Below are 19,689 nucleotides of genomic sequence, written 5' to 3'. Positions count from 1 at the left end.
TAACATCAGGGAAGATAATCAGGAAATAATTGTGTGTAGAATAAAATATCTGCATTGTTTTCAATTGCGGTTTTGTCACCGTACCTTCTAACGTGTCCCGCGCAGCTTGCGAGCGTTGTAGAGCGAAACAGAAGACAGGTACACGTTCCAGAGAGTCTTGGCTTTCAGGCACGGGGTATAATAATAGCTTATAGCCCCAACTGTTCAAAAGCTAGAGCCAAATTCGCAGGATAAAAAATGAAAACGCTCAGTTTGTCACTACCGCTAAATTCCGCACATCGGAGGTTTCTCAAGAGCAGAAAGGCAAGATAACAGAAATGATGTTTTATTAAACAGAATCATGACAAGTTTACAAGGCCCAGGCAACTGCCTGAGTTGCCTAATGGTAAGTCTGCCACTGAGGACATGCAAGTGCAGTATAATTTTTATTCTGAAGCAAAGTTTCTTATACACAGCAGTTAACAATGATACACACCTTGATTACACAAATTGAATGGATCTCTAAAGAGCTCATGTCCATAGATGTATTTGTTGGTAAACAGTCATTTGGAAACTAATGCAATGCTTCAGGTACTGTTCTATAGATGTACATCCAAGTAAAAAAAAATGTTTACTTGCAGGTTCTAATACAAATACACAAAAACTAGATCTTCCCATAATTGACATTTTTAGGGCATGTGCACATGTATCCTAATTCTTTGGATTATAGTAGAAAGAGAATGAACAAAAGCCCTGGTTGGTCACTGAATTACACACTATACAAAATCCAGATTCAAATGGGTAACGTTGCATCTTAAATATATTTCACTTCAGTGTTAAATCTCAACTCAAGAGTTCGAATTAGTAAGGATCAAAATGAGAAAAATATGCATTAAATGAGAGTTCGGTAGGTGATACTAGGTAGCCAGAAATACTTCTGGCAACGTCCAGTTAGACTTCTAGCCAATCCCCTCAAAATAACAAAACCACACTACGCATAAACACCCAAAATATAACCCACATATACCCAGTGTGTGAAAATATACTCTAAACACCCTAAATAGTCTCTGCAAGGTACACAGTTCACAGAGGTAATTTACAATGAATCTGCTCAGCAAAGGGTTCGAGTTTACCCTTCACTAAACACATAGTACAACTGTTGTTGAAATGAGTCAGGCTCTAGGGAGGGCAGCCAATGGGTCCTTGATCACAGAGGGCCACGTCCCATTTCTTTTGCATGAGTTCCTTTCCTTATCTCTTTTCCTTCATAGCCACAGAAGAGTAAAATAATTGGATGGGTGTCCTGTGTTCCTCTCACAAACTAATGTGGTCACATAAAATAGAATCGGTTATTTGCCTGCGTTTAGACAGGCAGCCCAATTCTGATTTTTTTTTTTTTTTTTTTACACAGATCTTTTCACACCAGATCTTTTTAAAAAGCTGACTTGATTGGTCAAAAGACCTATTAGTGAGAAGAAAAAGATCAGAATTGTGCTGCCCGTCTAAACTCAGCCTTTGAGAGTACTGGGACAGAACATTAAGATGCTATCAGTTCAGATGAATGAAGGGCGTAGTCAATACTAATATGGAGAATATGTTTGGCTGCTGAGAGGCAGACCAGATCATGCTACACTGTACAGGACCGTATCCGACCAGTGTGTCTATACACACATATATATTACACAAAGAAATCAGGTTGAGTATTTGGTCCTTCAGTCAAGTACACTTCCAAGACTAAGGGCACTTTCAAACCAATGCAAACAATGCTTCAAAAGCACAGCAAACACCTTTCTTCAGAGAGCAGTGTACAGGTGGGTAGAAGTGAATGAAATGGAAGATCTACACTGTCCAACAAATGAGATGGGGACATTGTGTTGCAGCCCATCCTGACTAGGAGGTCTGTCAACCAATGTAAAACAATGTTTCTCCCACCTCGAATGTTCTCCACTTCACCATACCTCCAAACACACATTCAGTGAATCGGCACACGCACAACGCGTCGCAGGCATTTTGGTTTGAAGGCACCCTAAAATTTAAGACATGTATCCTACATGGCAACATCTCTCTGCATTTGGCAGGTAATTAAAACAATGCCCATCAGATTAATTAACTAAATTATTTACATACCGCATGTAGAAAAATACATGTCTTCATTGCAAATAGCTACATAAAAACCAAGGTGACCAAGGTGACATGATTCAATAACAATTGCACAGGGGAAAAGGAACCCAAAACCTAAGTCACCCTCAATTAGAACCATAATGGATGATAACAACATTTTATTCTGAATACCATTGATGTAAATATCAAAACTAAAGGCCTGGACAGATTAAATAATAAGCTGCGTAAATAAGTGTTCTTCATACATCTACCTCATAGAGGATGTTGTTTCGACATAACTCCAATGTAGATAATTCATCCTTTATTCAAATAGCTGCTATATACACACACACACACACACACACACACATAGCTAGAGCCTATGTTCTGGCCTACACAATGTCGCTAATTCGCTCTCTCCGTCCATATCTCTCCCTCTCCTGCACGGCTGAACTTGTCCATCGCACGTAAGGATGTTTACCGACTCCAATACCCAGGGGACCTAACAGGTTGTGTGTGTGTGTGTGTGTCATAACACAGGTACACACACTGGACTCACGCACTGTAGTGGTCCTGAAACAAATGAGATGCACAACAACGTAAGAACCTACTGCTTACACCGTACCAGTTGTCGGAGTGTTGATGCTGCATAATTAGGTAACCTTAAAGTTGCCCTTATACACAATGTACTTTGGTAACTAGTATGTTGTATCTAGCATGCCTTTGACAAAATAGTCACTGATATTGTTGTTACTGTGCACTTACATAGTAATTAAATCAAGAAACTGGATTTCCAATTGGAATAATGATATAAAAGAAGGTCAAGTTCTTACTGTGTTGAAATTGCCTTATGGCTTACAGTCCCCATAACACTTCAGTATGTGGCCCATGTGGGAGTCAATCTGCTGCTAGCACCAAGCTCCAACCAACAGGGCCATCTGAACCACAAACCTGAAGGGACGTGACTACTCCGCTGGCCATGACGGACAGCCTCCCGGCCGCAGAGCGGACCCCCAGCTTCAGCTGGGACATGTCTGGAGCACTGGGCAGCATGTTGGTCAGACGATATGTGCTGGCTACATGGGGGCCGGAGAGAGAGAGATGGTTAGTAACATCAGTGGTGGTGACAGTTGCTTTATAATGATCCTTCTTCTGATGTTTAAATTGTGGAGGAGTACACATGCAGTGCTTGGATTAATAAAGCCTCACTGACTAGGAGTGCTGATCTAGGATCAGATCCCCCGTCTAATTCAATATGATCTGAGAGGCAAAACTGATCCTACTCAGATGTTTGTGAATATGGGCCCTGGTGTTCACTTGATTTAGTGATATAAAATGGTTAAATTGTATACTTGAAAGTGTGATATGCAGTGCACTCAAAGTATTCAGACACCTTGACATTTTCCACTTTGTTACGTTACAGCGTTATTCTAAAATGGATTTAAAAAAAAAAAAAAAATCTACAGGTTTTTCGAAATGTTTGCAAATGTATTAAAATAACAAATACCCGATTTAAATAACTATTCAGACTATGGAGACATGAAATTGAGCTCAGGTGCATCCTGTTGTTTTCAATGACCATCCTTGAGATGTCAATTCTATTGATTGGCCATGATTTGGAAAGGCACACCTGTCTACAGTCATGGCCAAAAATAGTCACCCTTGCACTTTTTTGTAACTCAAGAAATTGAACAAAGTATTTGGTCTCCACAATTCTTTATTTCACTGTTAATATTACAGAACATTTGTTTTTGATTCAGAACTTAATATCCATTTAAATGTAAGAAATTACCTTGACAAAATGATTGACACTCTAGACTTAATATTTGGTAGCACAGCCTTTGGTCAAAATAACTGCCTTCTCCTAACTGCTGTTTTCAGACCTCTCCACAAAGTTAATGGGATTTAGATCTGGACTCATTGCCAATTAATCCACATTAAACAGTCAGAGTAGAGGACCTTGTGCATTTCAGGTAAAATAGCTCAATGTTTATATCCCCAGGACAAATTAGATCTCAACAGCAAGCTAGCTAAATAGGACAAATTAGCTAGCAAGTGCAAGCTAACTACCCATAAATGTTCAATGTTTTTGGACCTGTCCCCAAATGAATATAATTGGTTCAGTTTGTTGGATATTTTAACCTGTGTGTCGTGACCGCGTTTGGTGTGGGGGGGACAAAATACATTTATGCACGATGGCGTACAGTCGCAGCCGGTTTGGGTTCTGTTTTAGGTTGGAGTCATTAAAACTCGTTTTTCAACCACTCCACAAATTTCTTGTTAAAAAACTATAGTTTTGTCAAGTTGGTTAGGATATCTACTTCGTGCATGACACAAGTAATTATTCCAACAATTTTTTACAGACAGATTATTTAACTTATAACCCATTGCATCTCAATTCCAGTGGGTCAGAAGTTTACATACACTAAGTTGACTGCCTTTAAACAGTTTGGAAAATTCCAGAAAATGTCATGGCTTTAGAAGCTTCTGATAGGCTAATTGACATCATTTGAGTCAATTGAATGTGTATCTGTGGATTGTTTCAAGGCCTACCTTCAAACTCAGTGCCTCTTTGCTTGACATCATGGGAAAATCAAAAGAAATCAGCCAAGACCTCAGAAAAAAATGGTAGACCTCCACAAGTCTGGTTCATCCTTGGGAGCAATTTCCAAACGCCTGAAGGTACCACGTTCATCTGTACAAACATTAGTACGCAAGTATTAACACCATAGGACCACGCAGCTGTCATATCGCTCAGGAAGGAGACACGTTCTGTCTCGTAGAGATGAATGTACTTTGGTGCGAAAAGTACAAATCAATCCCAGAACAGCAGCAAAGGACCTTGTGAAGATGCTGGAGGAAACAGGTACAAAAGTCCTATATCGACATAACCTGAAAGGCCGCTCAGCAAGGAAGCCACTACTCCAATACCGCCATAAAAAAGCCAGACTATGGTTTAGAACTGCACATGGAGACAAAGATCGTACTTTTTGGAGAAATGTCCTCTGGTCTGATGAAACAAAAATAGAACTGTTTGGGCATAATGACCGTTGTTATGTTTGGAGGAAAAAAGGGGATGCTTGCAAGCCGAAGAACACCATCCCAACCGTGAAGCACAGGGGTGGCAGCATCATGTTGTGGGGGGTGCGTCGCTGCAGGAGGGACTAGTGCACTTCACAAAATAGATGGCATCATGAAGTAGGAAAATTATGTGGATATATTGAAGCAACATCTCAAGACATCAGTCAGGAAGTTAAAGCTTGGTCACAAATGGATTATGACCCCAAGCAAACATCTAAAGTTGTGGCAAAATGGCTTAAGGACAACAAAGTCAAGGTATTGGAGTGGCCATCACAAAGCCCTGACCTCAATCAAATAGAACATTTGTGGGCAGAACTGAAAAAGCGTGTGCGAGCAAGGAGGCCTACAAACCTGACTCAGTTACAAAATTCACCCAAATTATTGTGGGAAGCTTGTGGAAGTCTACCCAAAACATTTGACCCAAGTTAAACAACATAAAAGGCAATGCTACCAAATACTAATTGAGTGTATGTAAACTTCTGACCCATTGGAAACGTGATTAAAAAAATAAAAGCTGAAATAAATCACCACTATTATTCTGAAATCTCACATTCTTAAAATAAAGTGGTGATCCTAACTGACCTAAGACAGGGAATGTTTACTCTGATTAAATGTCAGGAATGGTGAAAAACTGAGTTTAAATGTATTTGGCTAAGGTGTACGTAAACTTCGACTTCAACTGTATACACTACCGATCAAAAGTATGGGGTCACTTAGAATTATCCTTGATTTTGAAAGAAAAGCAAATTATGTCCATTAAAATATCAAATTTATCAGAAATACAGTGTAGACATTGTTAATGTTGTAAATGACTATTGTAGCTGGATTCGGCAGATTTGTTACGGAATATCTACATACATAATATCTACATACATGTTCACTCTAACAGAGTTCCTCTGTGGAGACGGGAGAACCTTCCAGAAGGACAACCATCTCTGCAGCACTCCACCAATCAGGCCTTTATGGTAGAGTGGCCAGACGGAAGCCACCACTCAGCAAAAAAAGGTACATGACAGCCCGCTTGGAATTTGACAACAGGCATCTACTCAGACAATGAGAAACAAGATTCTCTGGTCTGATGAAACCAATATTGAACTCTTTGGCCTGAAAGCCAATCGTCACATCTGGAAGAAACCTGGCACCATCCCTACAGTGAAGCATGGTGGTTGCAGCATCGTGATGTTTTTCAGCAGCAGGGCCTGGGAGACTAGTCAGGATGAGGCAAAGATGGCGCAAAGTACAGATGAAAACCTGCTACAGAGTGCTCAGGACGTCAGACTGGGGTAAAGGTGCCCCTTCCAACAGCACAATGACCCTAAGCACACAGCCAAGACAACACAGGAGTGGCTTTGGGACAAGTCTCTGAACGTCCTTGAGTGGCCCAGCCAGAGCCCAGACTTGAACCCAATCTAACATCTCTGGAGACACTTGAAAAAGTTGTGCAGTGACGCTCCTCGTCCAACCTGACAGAGCTTGAGAGGATCTGCAAAGAAGAATGGGAAAACTCCCCAAATACAGGTCTGCCAAGCTTGTAGTGTCATACCCAAAGGTGCTTCACCAAAGTACTGAATAAAGGGTCTGAATACTTATGTAAATGTGATGTCAATTTTTAGATTAATACAATTTACAAACATTTCTAAAAACCTGTTTTTGCTTTGTCATTATGGGGTATTGTGCATAGATTGACAAGGGGAAAAAACTATTGAATCCATTTTAGAATAAGGCTGTAACGTAACAAAATGTGGAAAAAGACAAGGGGTCTGAATACTTTCCCGAATGCGCTGTATGAAATGGTTAAGTATACACTAGTTGGCTTCCCTACCCATCTGTTTCTTTGGGTCATCAAACAGGTCAGCTGAGCTGATGGAGTTGCTTCCAGAGAACCTCTCCAGGCGAGTCTTCGCCTCATACTGCATGGAAACAACCATATTAATACTTTATACTTCAAATGACATACTTGATACTAAACAATGAGCATACTACACATAGGGGTATTACTGTAATAGGGATTTTCAGGTGGATTAAAAAAAAGACAGCAGTTGTAGATAATAAAAAAAGCTATGTTGCAACAGGGAAACAGTCAGGACAGAAGCAGAGAAAATGTCTAACAGTCTTCTGAGAAAGACATACGAATTCCACAGCACCAAATTAACTGTATACACCAGCCTGAGAGGCTTGTAGGACATCACAGCCTAGCATAAAACTTTAACCAGAACAGTCAACACTGGCAGACATTTGATACTGGCAGTCAATTAGATCAAATAGGTAGGAACATCAGTACAACATAATTATAGACCCAAATAATTTGTCATTACGAATCCATTTTTTCATATATTCACTACTGGTCAATAGTTTTAGGACACCTACTCATTCAAGTTTTTTTTTGTTTCTAGTAATTTTCTAGATTGTAGAATAATAGCAAAGACACAAAAACTAAGAAATAACACATACAGAATCAAGTAGTAACCAAAAAGTGTTAAATCAAAAGATGTTTTGCAAGGAGGAATGGGAAAAAATGTCAGTCTCTCGATGTGCAAAACTGATAGAGACATACCCGAAGCGACTTACAGCTGTAATCGCAGCAAAAGGTGGCGCTACAAAGTATTAACTTAAGGGGGCTGAATAATTTTGCACGCCCAATTTTTCAGTTTTTGATTTGTTAAAAAAAGTTTGAAATATCCAATAAATGTCGTTCCACTTCATGATTGTGTCCCACTTGTTGTTGATTCATCACAAAAAAATACAGTTTTATATCTTTATGTTTGAAGCCTGAAATGTGGCAAAAGGTCGCAAAGTTCAAGGGGGCCGAATACTTTCGCAAGGCACTGTATTTGGGCTGCAATAGGAGGCTGTTAACTCTTAAACGTATCCTCTGCAGAGTTAACTGGGTATTCCTCTCCTATGGTGGTCCTCATGAGAGCCAGTTTCATAACGTTGATGGTTTTTGAGACTGCACTTGAAGAAACTTTCAAAGTTCTTTCAATTTTCCACATTACTTTAAGAAATTAAGGTCAGTCAATGTACTATAGTTTCTCTCTCATTTGAGCTGTTCTTCTAATAATATGGACTTGGTCTTTTACCAAATAGGGCTCTCTTCTGTATACCACCCCTACTTTGTCACAACCCAACTGATTGGCTCAAATGCATTAAGGAAAGAGATTCCACAAATTACATTTTAACAAGGCACACCTGTTAATTTAAATGCATTCCAGGTAACTAACTACCTCATGAAGCTGGTTGAGAGAATGCCAAGCATGTGCGAAGCTGTCATCAAGGCAAAGGGTGGTTACCTTGAAGAACCTCAAATATAAAAAAAAATTTTTTTTAAACGCTTGTGGTTACTACGTGATTCCATATGTGTTATTTCATAGTTTTGAGGTCTTCACTATTATTCTACAATGTAGAAAATTGTAAAAATAAAGAAAAACCCTGGAATGAGTAGATATGTCCAAACTTTTGACTGGTACTGTATGTGTGTGTCCCGTGACAGTGTGCCTACCTCAGAGTCATCTTGCTTGCCAAAGTACATGTCAGAGGAGATGGCCTTGACGTCCCCAAACTTCTTGCGGGCGTCGCCTGAGTCTGAGACAGGGACTGGGTCTGCTTTCCGCCGGGCTGCGGTCCTGTGTGTGAGAGAGGGAGGGTGCATTCAGGGACAACTGCAGTGAGAAACTTAAAATAGAGATGTAAAAAATGTAAAAAAGAAAGTGGCTCAGGGGACTTATACGGCCAAAATAAAATGTTACTTTTTCACATGCATCTCTGTATTTTCATCCCTGGAAATCAAACAGTCATATAGTACCTGTCGTCCTGTGAGGAACTCTTGGTGCTCAGGTAGAAGTCTGGCTCTGGCTTCCTGCTCTCTTTCCTCCAGCCAGACTCCCCAGTCTCGCTCCAATTGGAGAAGAACTTGTCAGAGGATTCTGTCGGGTCATCAAACTTGGTCATTGAACTGGTCATCGACATCCTGATGGGTTTCATATGGAAAAGAGAGCTCAATTGTTGTTTTTTACAATATATTGGCATTACTTTTTACAATTTAACAATCAAAATGTGACAATTAATCCCGTTATTCCTTCCAGCTACACAAAACACCATGCTACATGGGGACACATCGTGCAAAACCCTTCCCTCCCCAACCCAGAAACACACCCCTCCCTCCCCCGGTATTAGCTTCACTGATTATCAACAAGAAAAAAAGAAACAGAATGACCTTCACATTCCATGCTAGAAAATAAATTATCCAACACAAAAACAATACATTAATGAAGAAAGTAGTAATGAGGCAGCTATGGTGACGTCTCTAGAAACTTCTGAAAGTCCCCCAGACATCAGGAAATTTAAAGGATTTATTACATAAATGTTATGTTATTTTTTCTGATGGAATATAGGAAGATGTGGCTGAAAGAACTATCCGCTTGCTTGGTGGAGTGTCACTCTTCCATATAATAGCTGTGCATTTATTGGCTGCAATTGACTGCCAATTTAATGAATCTGGTTTTGCTACAAATATTAGCTGGTAGAAGAGAATCATCTCCAAAAAAGTTTAAGGGAAGGATCTAGTGGTACCGTCATATTAGTGACCTATGATAAGATCTGAATGTCTTTCCAATAATTTCTTAGTTCAGGGCAGAACAAAAACATATGCATAAGTGCAACACTTGGAATACTCGGAATTGATCTTCTACAGTCTCTCTGGTGTAAAGTAGACCCTACGTAAAATATTGAATTGCATCAACTTGTGCCTTGTGTTAAATGAAAGATGCTGAGCATCTAAAAAGAGCTTTCCCCATTTCTCATCCTCAATGAGACCAACGTCATCATGCCACTTCATGCAAGCTTTCAGAGGTTCATCGTTCCCCAACAGAGCTTGAAGACCAGAATACATGTAGTAAATTAAACCTTTGACCCCTTTCCTCCCCAGCTACAGTTTATCAGTTATAAGTTTACTCATGGGCTGAATCCTACCTCCCTGCTGAGTGGCAATGTAATGCCTAACCTGTAGGTACTTGAATAAATGCATTTGAGGTAACTAAAAATGAGATGCCAGTTGTTGAAAGGATATTAGTTCACCTTCTCCATAGAGATTGCCAAATGTTTTCATTCCCTTGTTGAACCAAGAAAATGTAATACCATCTCTCAGGGCTTTGGGTAAGATGGGGTTATTATAGAAAGGTGTTTGTTCATATATAGATCTAAGCTCTTCTGTTTGTTTTCAGACTTCAATCCATATATTTAAAGTGTTTTTAATGAAAGGGGTGTTTATGAGACCTAGCAAAGCTTTAGGTGGGCTAATATAAGGTATAGATGCCAATGAAGCAGGGGTCAGACACTTCTCTGTCTCCAAGAGGGTGAACTTGTATCTTGCCATACCCACACAGCCTTTAACTGACATGCCCAGTAATACAACTGGAAATCAGGTTGAGTTAGTCCTTTGAGTATGGTTTGCATAAAGTTGTGAGTTTAACTCTGGGGAGGGTTTCCCTTTCCACAGAAATGAAGAAACCTTCATATCAAGTTGTTTGAAAAAATCTTTGGGAATAGGAAAGGACAAGGTTTGAAAAAAGGTACAAGAATTGTGGTAATATATTCATGTTTACACAATTGACCTGCCCAATAAGAGAAATTGGTAAATCCCACCATCTATCCAATTCTTCCCCAACCTTTTTGAGAAGTGGAGTATAGTTCAGTTGATATGTCTTAATAATTTCAGAAGGAATTTGCAATCCAAGATGTCATTTTCTGTTGTTTCCAAGAAAACGGCTGGTCTAAGATTGGGTTCTGCATAACTGCCCTGTTAAAAGGAATAATTATACTCTTCGATAAATTTATATCCTGAAAAGGTCTGATATTCTTTCAGGATGTCAACTAATGCTCTGAGTAGAATTTCTGGTTTAGTGGGGTAAAGAAAAATGTCATCGGCATATAGCGAGACCAGATGTTCAGGCCCACCTATACGAACACACATGGATGGATGGATGGATGGATGAGATCTAAAAGCTTCTGCCAGTGGCTCTATAGCCAAAGACAAAAAGGAGAGGACTAGCGGGACAACCCTGTCTTGTGCCACGTGATAGAGAGAACTGTGAGGAAATGTTTCCATTAGTCAGGATCTGAGCTGCCGGACATTTGTACAGTAATCTAATCAGACCTACATACTTAGGTCCAATATTCATCCTCTGTAAAACTTCAAACAGGTAGTTCCATTCTATGCAGTCAAAAAGCTTTTTCCGCATCTAATGATGCCGCCACTACAGATTCTTGGCGGTTTCTTACAAAGCCTGTTTGGTCCATATCAACCAAGTCCGGAAGTACCTTATCCAGTCTAAGAGCTTTGAGTTTCGCAAGAATCTTATGAAGTGTTCAATAGAGATATTGGTCTATACGACCCACAAAGCAGAGGATCTTTCCCAGGTTAACAAAACTGTGACCAGGGCCTGTTCAAGTGTGCCTGGGAGTGTTTGTCTCTATGGCATAGTTAAACATACTGCAAAGAGGCTCAAACAGTTTGGGTAAAAAGGATCGATGGAATTCAACTGGGAATCTGTCTAACCCTGGTGATTTCCCCCCAGCAGTGTTGTAAATGGATTCCCTAATTTCCTCTGATGTAATCTCTTTCTCCAAGTGCTCTCTATCCTCATCAGTTAAAGTTTGTACATTGAGTTTGTTCAAAAACTCATGCATTGTGGCAGGGGCATCCCCTTCAGACTTGTAGAATGTTTCATAAAACTCATTAAAGACTAGATTAATTTCCTCAGGACTGTGAACAACTGTTATTGGGTAGCTTAATAGAGCTAATAACTCTACTTGCATCCTCTCGTCTTATCTGCCAAGCAAGCAACTTTCCTGCTTTATCTCCATGTTCGTAGTAGTTTTGTTCTCCTAAGAGATTTTCCGCATTATGGGTAGTCAGGGGTGTTATATTCCAATTGCTTTGAGTCTAGTTTTTGTAGAGTTGAGTTGTCAAATGTTACACTATTTCATTCTCCAATGAATTTACTTGAGCCTTATACATCTAACGAGCACCTGAACTAAAGGATATAATTTGCCCCCTCAGATATGCAAGGAGAGCTTCCCATAAAATTAGGAGGTAGGCAGTTGTTATTGGTGCTAAAAAAAAAGGTCTATTTGAGTGTTCAGAAATGTTACGAATGTGGGATTATTTAGTAAGTATGTGCCAAACCTCCATCTTCTTGAGGGTGGCTGTGCTCTACTGACAGGTACTGAAGCCAGCAGGGCAGAATTATCTGATATACATCTTTGTACAGTGGGGCAAAAAAGTATTTAGTCAGCCACCAATTGTGCAAGTTCTCCCACTTGAAAATTACAGGCCTCTCATTTTTATCATAGGTACACTTCAACTATGACAGACAAAATTAGAAAAAAAATCCAGAAAAATCACATTGTAGGATTTTTAATGAATTTATTTGCAAATTATGGTGGAAAAATAGGTAGGTACACTTACCCCTAATGTTAAGTGACTGGGCATTTACTACCCCTAATGTTAAGTGACTGGGCATTTACTACCCCTAATGTTAAGTGACTGGGCATTTACTACCCCTAATGTTAAGTGACTGGGCATTTACTACCCCTAATGTTAAGTGACTGGGCATTTACTACCCCTAATGTTAAGTGACTGGGCATTTAGTACCCCTAATGTTAAGTGACTGGGCATTCAGTACCCCTAATGTTAAGTGACTGGGCATTTAGTACCCCTAATGTTAAGGGTCATAAATGTATAGTTATTAGGTGCTGACATCTTTAAAGAAAATAAATAGGGAAAAGGAAAGAAACAAAATTGCGTTGTGTATATACATAACGTGTACAAAATGAAATGAAAGTATAAAGTAGTAAACATCTCGTGAGCTAATAGCCTGACCCTACCACAAACCCACCCATCCCCCTCCCCAACTGAGGGAGTTAAAGAACCCATATCCTTAGACGCTAGTCTTTAAGCTAGATGTACCTGCTATGCATAGCATTGCTCGAATTAGGTTCATTCTAAATAATACGTATATGGAATTAGAAGTACATTGACTGTTCCTTGTAGCATGAAAATATTGTTAGTCAAGTAACAAAATACAATTTGATTACAACAATAATGACCAGACTATTTAGCCCCACTTGATGTCAACAAAAATAAATAAAAATAAAACTGGTGCGTTCAGTCACCAACAGAGCCTACCCACACACCCAAATGTCAACCACCCCAGCAGGTCAGGAAAAAAGAAATCAAGCTATGACGTTTAAATGAAAACCTTTACTAGACGATAACTATCATCTCTCAAATATAAAATAGGGACTAGTAGTTAAACAATCACCATCCTCCGGAGTTCACCCTCACACACCAATCCCCCCCCCCCCTCCCCAAAAAAGGTTTGTTTTGGGGGGTGAGGGTGAATGACCGGCTAAATATTACGGTCATTATTGTTGTAATCAAAGTGTGTGTGTGAGATACACGTGAAGCTATCAGCCAGCCAGTGAGAAGCTTATCCCTGTCTTGGTATCACTAAAGCCAGCAAACATCTCTAACAAACAAGCCAGCAACTGTAATAGTAGCGCAAATCCCCTGAAGTAATAGAAAACATAGTTAGGCTTGAAACCCAGTCAAAAGCCACAACTATTTGGCGTAGTGTGGATGTATAATAGCTATAGCTACACCCTTGTAGACTTAGCGAGCTGGCTAAATAGCACAGCCAAGCCATTAGCTATGATCCAAATTTACCTCGGGGTGTAGTAGACGTGAACAAGTCAGAAAGTTCTTTCCTCATGTATGTTTCAGCCATCTTCACTGAGTCAAATGTGAGCTCACCATTCTTGGTTTCGATCCACAAAGTTGCTGGGTAGCGCAGGCCGTATGCCAAGCCAGCCTGAGGCAGAAGTCTCTTCAGTGGGGAGAAAGCCATCCTCCTGTGTAGTGTGGGAGAAAGATCTGGAAAGATCATGAATCTGGCATCTCCGTACTTGAGCTCTCCCTTTGCTCGGGCAGCAGAGAGGATGCGAACAGTGTCCTGGTACCTTAGAAATTTAATGACAAATGCCCTGGGATTGCAACCTGGCCAGGCAGCCACCTCCGTAGGGTGCGATGGGCCCTACGGGGAACCATTCCTGTAGATAGGAGATCGCGTCTCTTCAAGGCCTCCGGGAAACGTTGAAGTCTAAAATTCAAGCACCTTTGGAAAATTTCGTAATAAATCAGATTTCTCCTCGAGTTTAGAGATGGAGTCTTCCAACTTCTTGTATTTTTGGTTCACTTCCTCACGGACGTCCAGGATGGTGGTCAGCATGGTCTTTTTCTAACTTTTTCCACTCGTCCCTTTGTGACTTTCTGGTCTTCCTGGAGTTTATCAACCAGCACATCAATTTTGTTGAGGCATTCAGAAAGTGTCTCTTGGATTTTTGTTATACCCTTGTCCATCTCCATTCTGAACCATGCTAGTGCTTCTTCCGAGCTAGCATCCGCTGAGGCCGAACAAGGGCTGTCAGAGGGGCAATTTTCCATGCCTCGTTTGAGGCGTTGACATATTGGGAATATTTTGCTTCGGCGATATTTTAACTTCGAACTCACTATTAACAAAAAGGTAAACCGTGTCAAAATGCCTTAAAATTGTTTGAAAGTTCAAAGACACTATGCTGACGTGTATTGTTAAAGCTTTGCCATTGCCGGAAGTCAGAGCTCAATTTTAATGGATTTCTTTCCCAGATCTTTTTGTGATGTCTTTCCAACTCCCATTACAAGACAACACAAAACAAAGAGATCTGAGACTAGCTTAGCCATGTCAGTGATTACTTCCAAGAAGGAATGACCCGTTGCTAAAGTATTGGAATGTTGCCGGAGTGTGTAGGTAGTGTGGTGACCTGGATGTAAAGGAGCCTTCGTCAGTCTCCTCTTCCTCCTTCTCTGTGTACCTCCGGCTCTTAGTGGGCTGCTTGGACCCCACTGGGCTCTCCTGCTGGATAGTGTGCATGTCTGACAGCACAGAGTGAGACACTCCACTAGAGGGAGAGAGAGGGGGAGAGAATGGAGTCATATAATCAAAGTGTTTGTTACCACAATTTCTCCAATGGTTACATGTTTCAGTCCCAACAATAATATAATTATTTTAGATCAGGGTTTCCCAAACTAGGGGTCATGACCAAATCGCCCGATTTGAGCATCGGGTCACGAGAGGAAATTTTAACTTACATCAGTACCGTTTAAGCTACAAAATACTATGACCCCATCACTGAAAGATAACTCTCAGGAACACATACTGTTTCCCTTTACTAGCCATTAGAACCGATTGGACAAGACCAGACTGGGAGAAAAAGAACAATCAATTATGTTCTTTTTTTACACAGAACACCATACAACATTATTGCCTGATGATCTTCTGAACTTCCCAATACCTTTCTGATGCATTTCAATCACTTCAAACTATAGTCGTCAGATTAAAATACTGTCTGACATTTCTAATAGACTGTCATAACCCAAATTAAATAAGTAAACATTGGCAGTTGATTACATACATTTTTTACATGGTGGCGGTCGCCAAAATGTTTTAATATCAAAATGGGATCGCACAGCAAAAAGTTAGTGAATCCCTGTTTTAGAAGATGTGACTTATCCCCTGCAATGTAAAGTAACCCTTTAAAACTATTCTACATAGAACATCTGTAAAAAGTGTGTTAAGAAATAAACTAATCCTTTTACCTCCTGCTGCCAAAGCCCATGCCCAGTCTCTCAGCCTGCTCCTTCTTCTTCTCCCCCATCCCCTTCATCTTCTCTGTATTACTCCTCTGCTGCGCTTCCAGATCCTTATAGGCCAGTCTCATGGAGGCACCACTAGAGGGAGGAAGAGAGAAAGAGGTGGAGAGAGAGAAATGGATAAGCAGTGAAGATGAGAGAATAATAGATCATGTGGATGAGAGAGCGAGAGGCCAATTAAAGCCCATTTAAATTGGAGAGAGACTCACATGGATTCCTCTGCTGGTTGGGGGCTGTTCTTGGTGGTGGGTGCTGCATCTCTCTCATTGAGTTTGTCTACCGCCTGTGCTTTCTTCTCCAGGTCACAGAAACTCTGTTTGCTCACCTTCTTACCCCCAAGACCACCTTTCTTAGCGCCCAACTGAGACAAAACACAGGACACAGACGTGAATACGCGTCTACTAATCTACTGACCCACAAGATCCATGAGGAATGTACACAGTCCCTTCACACTAAATCCCCCCAAGACCACCTTTCTTAGCGCCCAACTGAGACAAAACACAGGACACAGACGTGAATATGCGTCTACTAATCTACTGACCCACAAGATCCATGAGGAATGTACACAGTCCCTTCACACTAAATCCCCCACCCACACACACAACCATCACCAAATTCACTCTTATTCATAAGCACAACACGCATGTACAGGGGAGGAACATTACCTCCTTAATCCACTACCATAGAGTACATACTGTTTTCTTGGCCCCAGCTGGTTTCTTCTTGAGAAGAGAGGAGGATTCTAAGGGAGAAGTGACAGTGGGCATTACAATACAGTTGATAGAAGCTGCTAAGAGCTACTGTTCCAGGCTCAGATATTTCATGTACTCCTAATGCTTAAGGTTCAAGTCGAGTATCTTTAGTCTCTAGGGCATAATCTCTTGTTCCTCTTACCTAAGGCTTCTTTAGGAGACATACTTAGCACGTCAACACTGGGACCCTCTGTATTACCTGAAGACAGAAAGAGTTGAGGGCATAGACGACATGGACAAACAGATGCAAGTGTATGTGTGTTTCTGAAGTGTAAATATTGAAGTAGAAGTGTACCGTTTTTGTCCCTCTCGGTTTCTTTTGTAGAGGGTTCCTCTACTGGGGTGGGGCTTAGATTCATCTGGGCGGAGCTTGTTATATTAGGCTGGGCGGAGCTACGATCATCAGGGAATGCCTGCAAAAATATGCAAGGTATGTAAACAACATGCACACATCCATACTCTTCTACAATTTCAAACAAACAAGTACTAAGAGTCACACACACACACACACACACACACTCAGGGTGAGCACACACACACACACTCAGGGGTGAGCACACACACACACACACACACACACTCAGGGGTGAGCACACACACACACACTCAGGGGTGAGCACACACACACACACTCAGGGGTGAGCACACACACACACACTCAGGGGTGAGCACACACACACACTCAGGGGTGAGCACACACACACACAGGGGTGAGCACACACACACTCAGGGGTGAGCACACACTCAGGGGTGAGCACACACACACACACACACTCAGGGGTGAGCACACACACACACACACACACACTCAGGGGTGAGCACACACACACACCTGGGCACACACACACTCAGGGGTGCAAACTGGGGTGAAGAAACACTCAGGGGTGAGCCTCAGGGGTGAGCTTATTGACAGGAGATGTTGGAGAGAGGGGAAATCCTCCTCCTTATTGACAGGAGATGTTGGAGAGAGGGGGCTGGCTGTCCAGCCACAACTGCAGGGAAACAAAACAGAGGATTCCTTGGCATCTATAACGACCTAAGTATACACTCCTTTAAACCAGCCATGTTGATGCGACATGATTATGTTGTTAAAGACAGTATAACAAGTAACCAATGTTGACTAAATCCATTTTTGCCCAGTGGAATGTCTGGATGGATGTGTGTGGCACCTCAGTGCCGAAGCGCCTTGTGGCCTGCGTGGCCGAGGTCTTGATCTTCTCGCGGTAGAGCACAGCGGCTCGGCTGTTGTACTTGGTGTTTGCGGCGTTGGACGTGCAGCCTTGCTGGGCAAAGAAGGCATTCTGAGAGACACAGAAAAAGTATTGTTAATAGTTATCAGAATATTGCATTATAATATTGCATACACAATACAGGTATTATACAGGGCCCTATTGTGACATCATGACAACATACAGTACCCTATACATTCTAGAAATAATGCCCACTCATGCAGTCAGAAACATAACTACTAGTACCACCCTCTCAGCGCTTAACACAGCAGGTTGGGACGTGGATGCCCACCAGTCAGTGCCCACCATGGATAGCTTTACTCACCGCGCTGGCATTGCCGCCCACCTGCATGCATCGTAGCTGGTACCAGGACCAGTTAGAGTCCAGCTCAGTAGACCTGAAACAAACAATACACAGTTCTGATTCTGAACACTGCATCGGGTCATAACGTGTCAAACTGTGTGTTGTGTGAAGCCAATGGTCCTGTCCAGAAACAATCCCTAGCCCCTACCCACTACTGTAAATCTGAAAGAACAGGATGGGGTAGGCAACAAATGTGTTTTTTCATTCATTGTTCCTTACCTGATGAATGACAGGTGCACTCCTAATGACCTGTGTGTTCCTGAGCAGTCTATACAGAGAAACACTCCATAGGTGATACTGGCCCAACTAGGATTCTTAGCCGAACAGTCAAAGCACGCCTGTAATAGGAAAGAAGTTCAGCAGCTTTGGAAAACATGAGACTTGAATACAGACAAGGTGTTCACTGTCTCCTTCATGCAGTGATAAGTCTATGGGGACACTGATAAGCAAGTTAATATGAGCACATGCCAAATAGATAGCAAAACACTAACAAATAATGAAGCAACCCAGTTGCGTGGAGGTCTGAAGTACAAAATATTGACCTCATACTGTATATTCTATTTATATTTTCCTATTTTTTTGTAGTATAAACTTTATTTTATTGCCTCTACTTGTCCACACATTAAGAGAACGCCGAAATGTACCAAAATTAGATCTAAACCAGCTAGTTACAAATGTCGCAATATAGTGGAAACAATGTTTCCAAAACAGCTTTTCGATGCTTGCGGTTGCAACATTGTCGCGTTTAATGTAGCCAGGCCTAAACAGCAGACGGAAACAGCTGGAATCGACAGTTTATGAGCCAAAAAGGTATTGTTTATGTCTGTGTGACGTCTTTCATCTTTGTGGTGTCCATGAGTCAACATCTACCAGACATCTATAATTTACAATAAACACACTTGACGCTAAATAAGTGGACTGTCCAACCAGTTCCTTAAAGTACCATCTTTGACCCAACTGTCATCATGCCACATGACAGCTGGCTCGAACGTGACTGTCCAGGATGTTCTATCGTTCCATTTAAACTGCTCATGCTAATTCTTTCTTCAACACTGCAAAAACACATTTTGTCAGGATGTGCAATGAGCATACGTGGTTCAAAGCTTTTCCATGTGCGTTTGTTACGACGCATCTACCCCTGCACAGCAAAACAGTGCGACGTGTCATTTTTCCCCTCCGAAGCTAACTAACATTAGCTACTTCCTCGTTAAAGACATAAAGCTTATCAACTCTCACCTTATTCGTAGAAAGGGAACGTAGTCGTTTGAAAATGGCAGCAATATCTTGCTTGCTGGGCTCTGACATCTTTCCACCTGTTGTTAATTTTACCTGATAGGTAAAGCGCAGCGTTGAGCAAATTTGTTTCCCTGTGAATCAAAAATACTTCCGTGCTGGTCTTGGGTAAAGGCACCCGTCAGAACGATAACATTTTGTGCC

At 41.2% G+C, this 19,689-nt stretch overlaps 1 protein-coding gene across 1 annotated transcript; it reads right to left on the bottom strand.

The window, feature by feature from the left end:
- Positions 1–309: 309 nt before the first annotated feature.
- On the bottom strand, positions 310–19,673 carry LOC112217108 (ADP-ribosylation factor GTPase-activating protein 3). Its single transcript, XM_042300467.1, is given in 17 exon segments — positions 310–2,652; positions 3,031–3,155; positions 6,983–7,070; positions 8,660–8,783; positions 8,963–9,127; positions 15,019–15,156; positions 15,854–15,985; positions 16,117–16,268; positions 16,603–16,649; positions 16,802–16,858; positions 16,955–17,079; positions 17,580–17,633; positions 17,635–17,651; positions 17,829–17,960; positions 18,214–18,286; positions 18,472–18,590; positions 19,489–19,673. Coding segments are annotated over 17 exon segments (1,635 nt in total). The 5' UTR covers positions 19,558–19,673; the 3' UTR covers positions 310–2,634.
- Between the last annotated feature and the right edge of the window lie 16 nt (positions 19,674–19,689).

This window comes from Oncorhynchus tshawytscha, linkage group LG17 (assembly GCF_018296145.1).
Source record: "Oncorhynchus tshawytscha isolate Ot180627B linkage group LG17, Otsh_v2.0, whole genome shotgun sequence".
Lineage (NCBI taxonomy): Eukaryota > Metazoa > Chordata > Actinopteri > Salmoniformes > Salmonidae > Oncorhynchus > Oncorhynchus tshawytscha.
The sequence above is the reverse complement of the archived record's forward strand: the minus strand, read 5'-3'. Positions and strand labels throughout refer to the sequence as shown.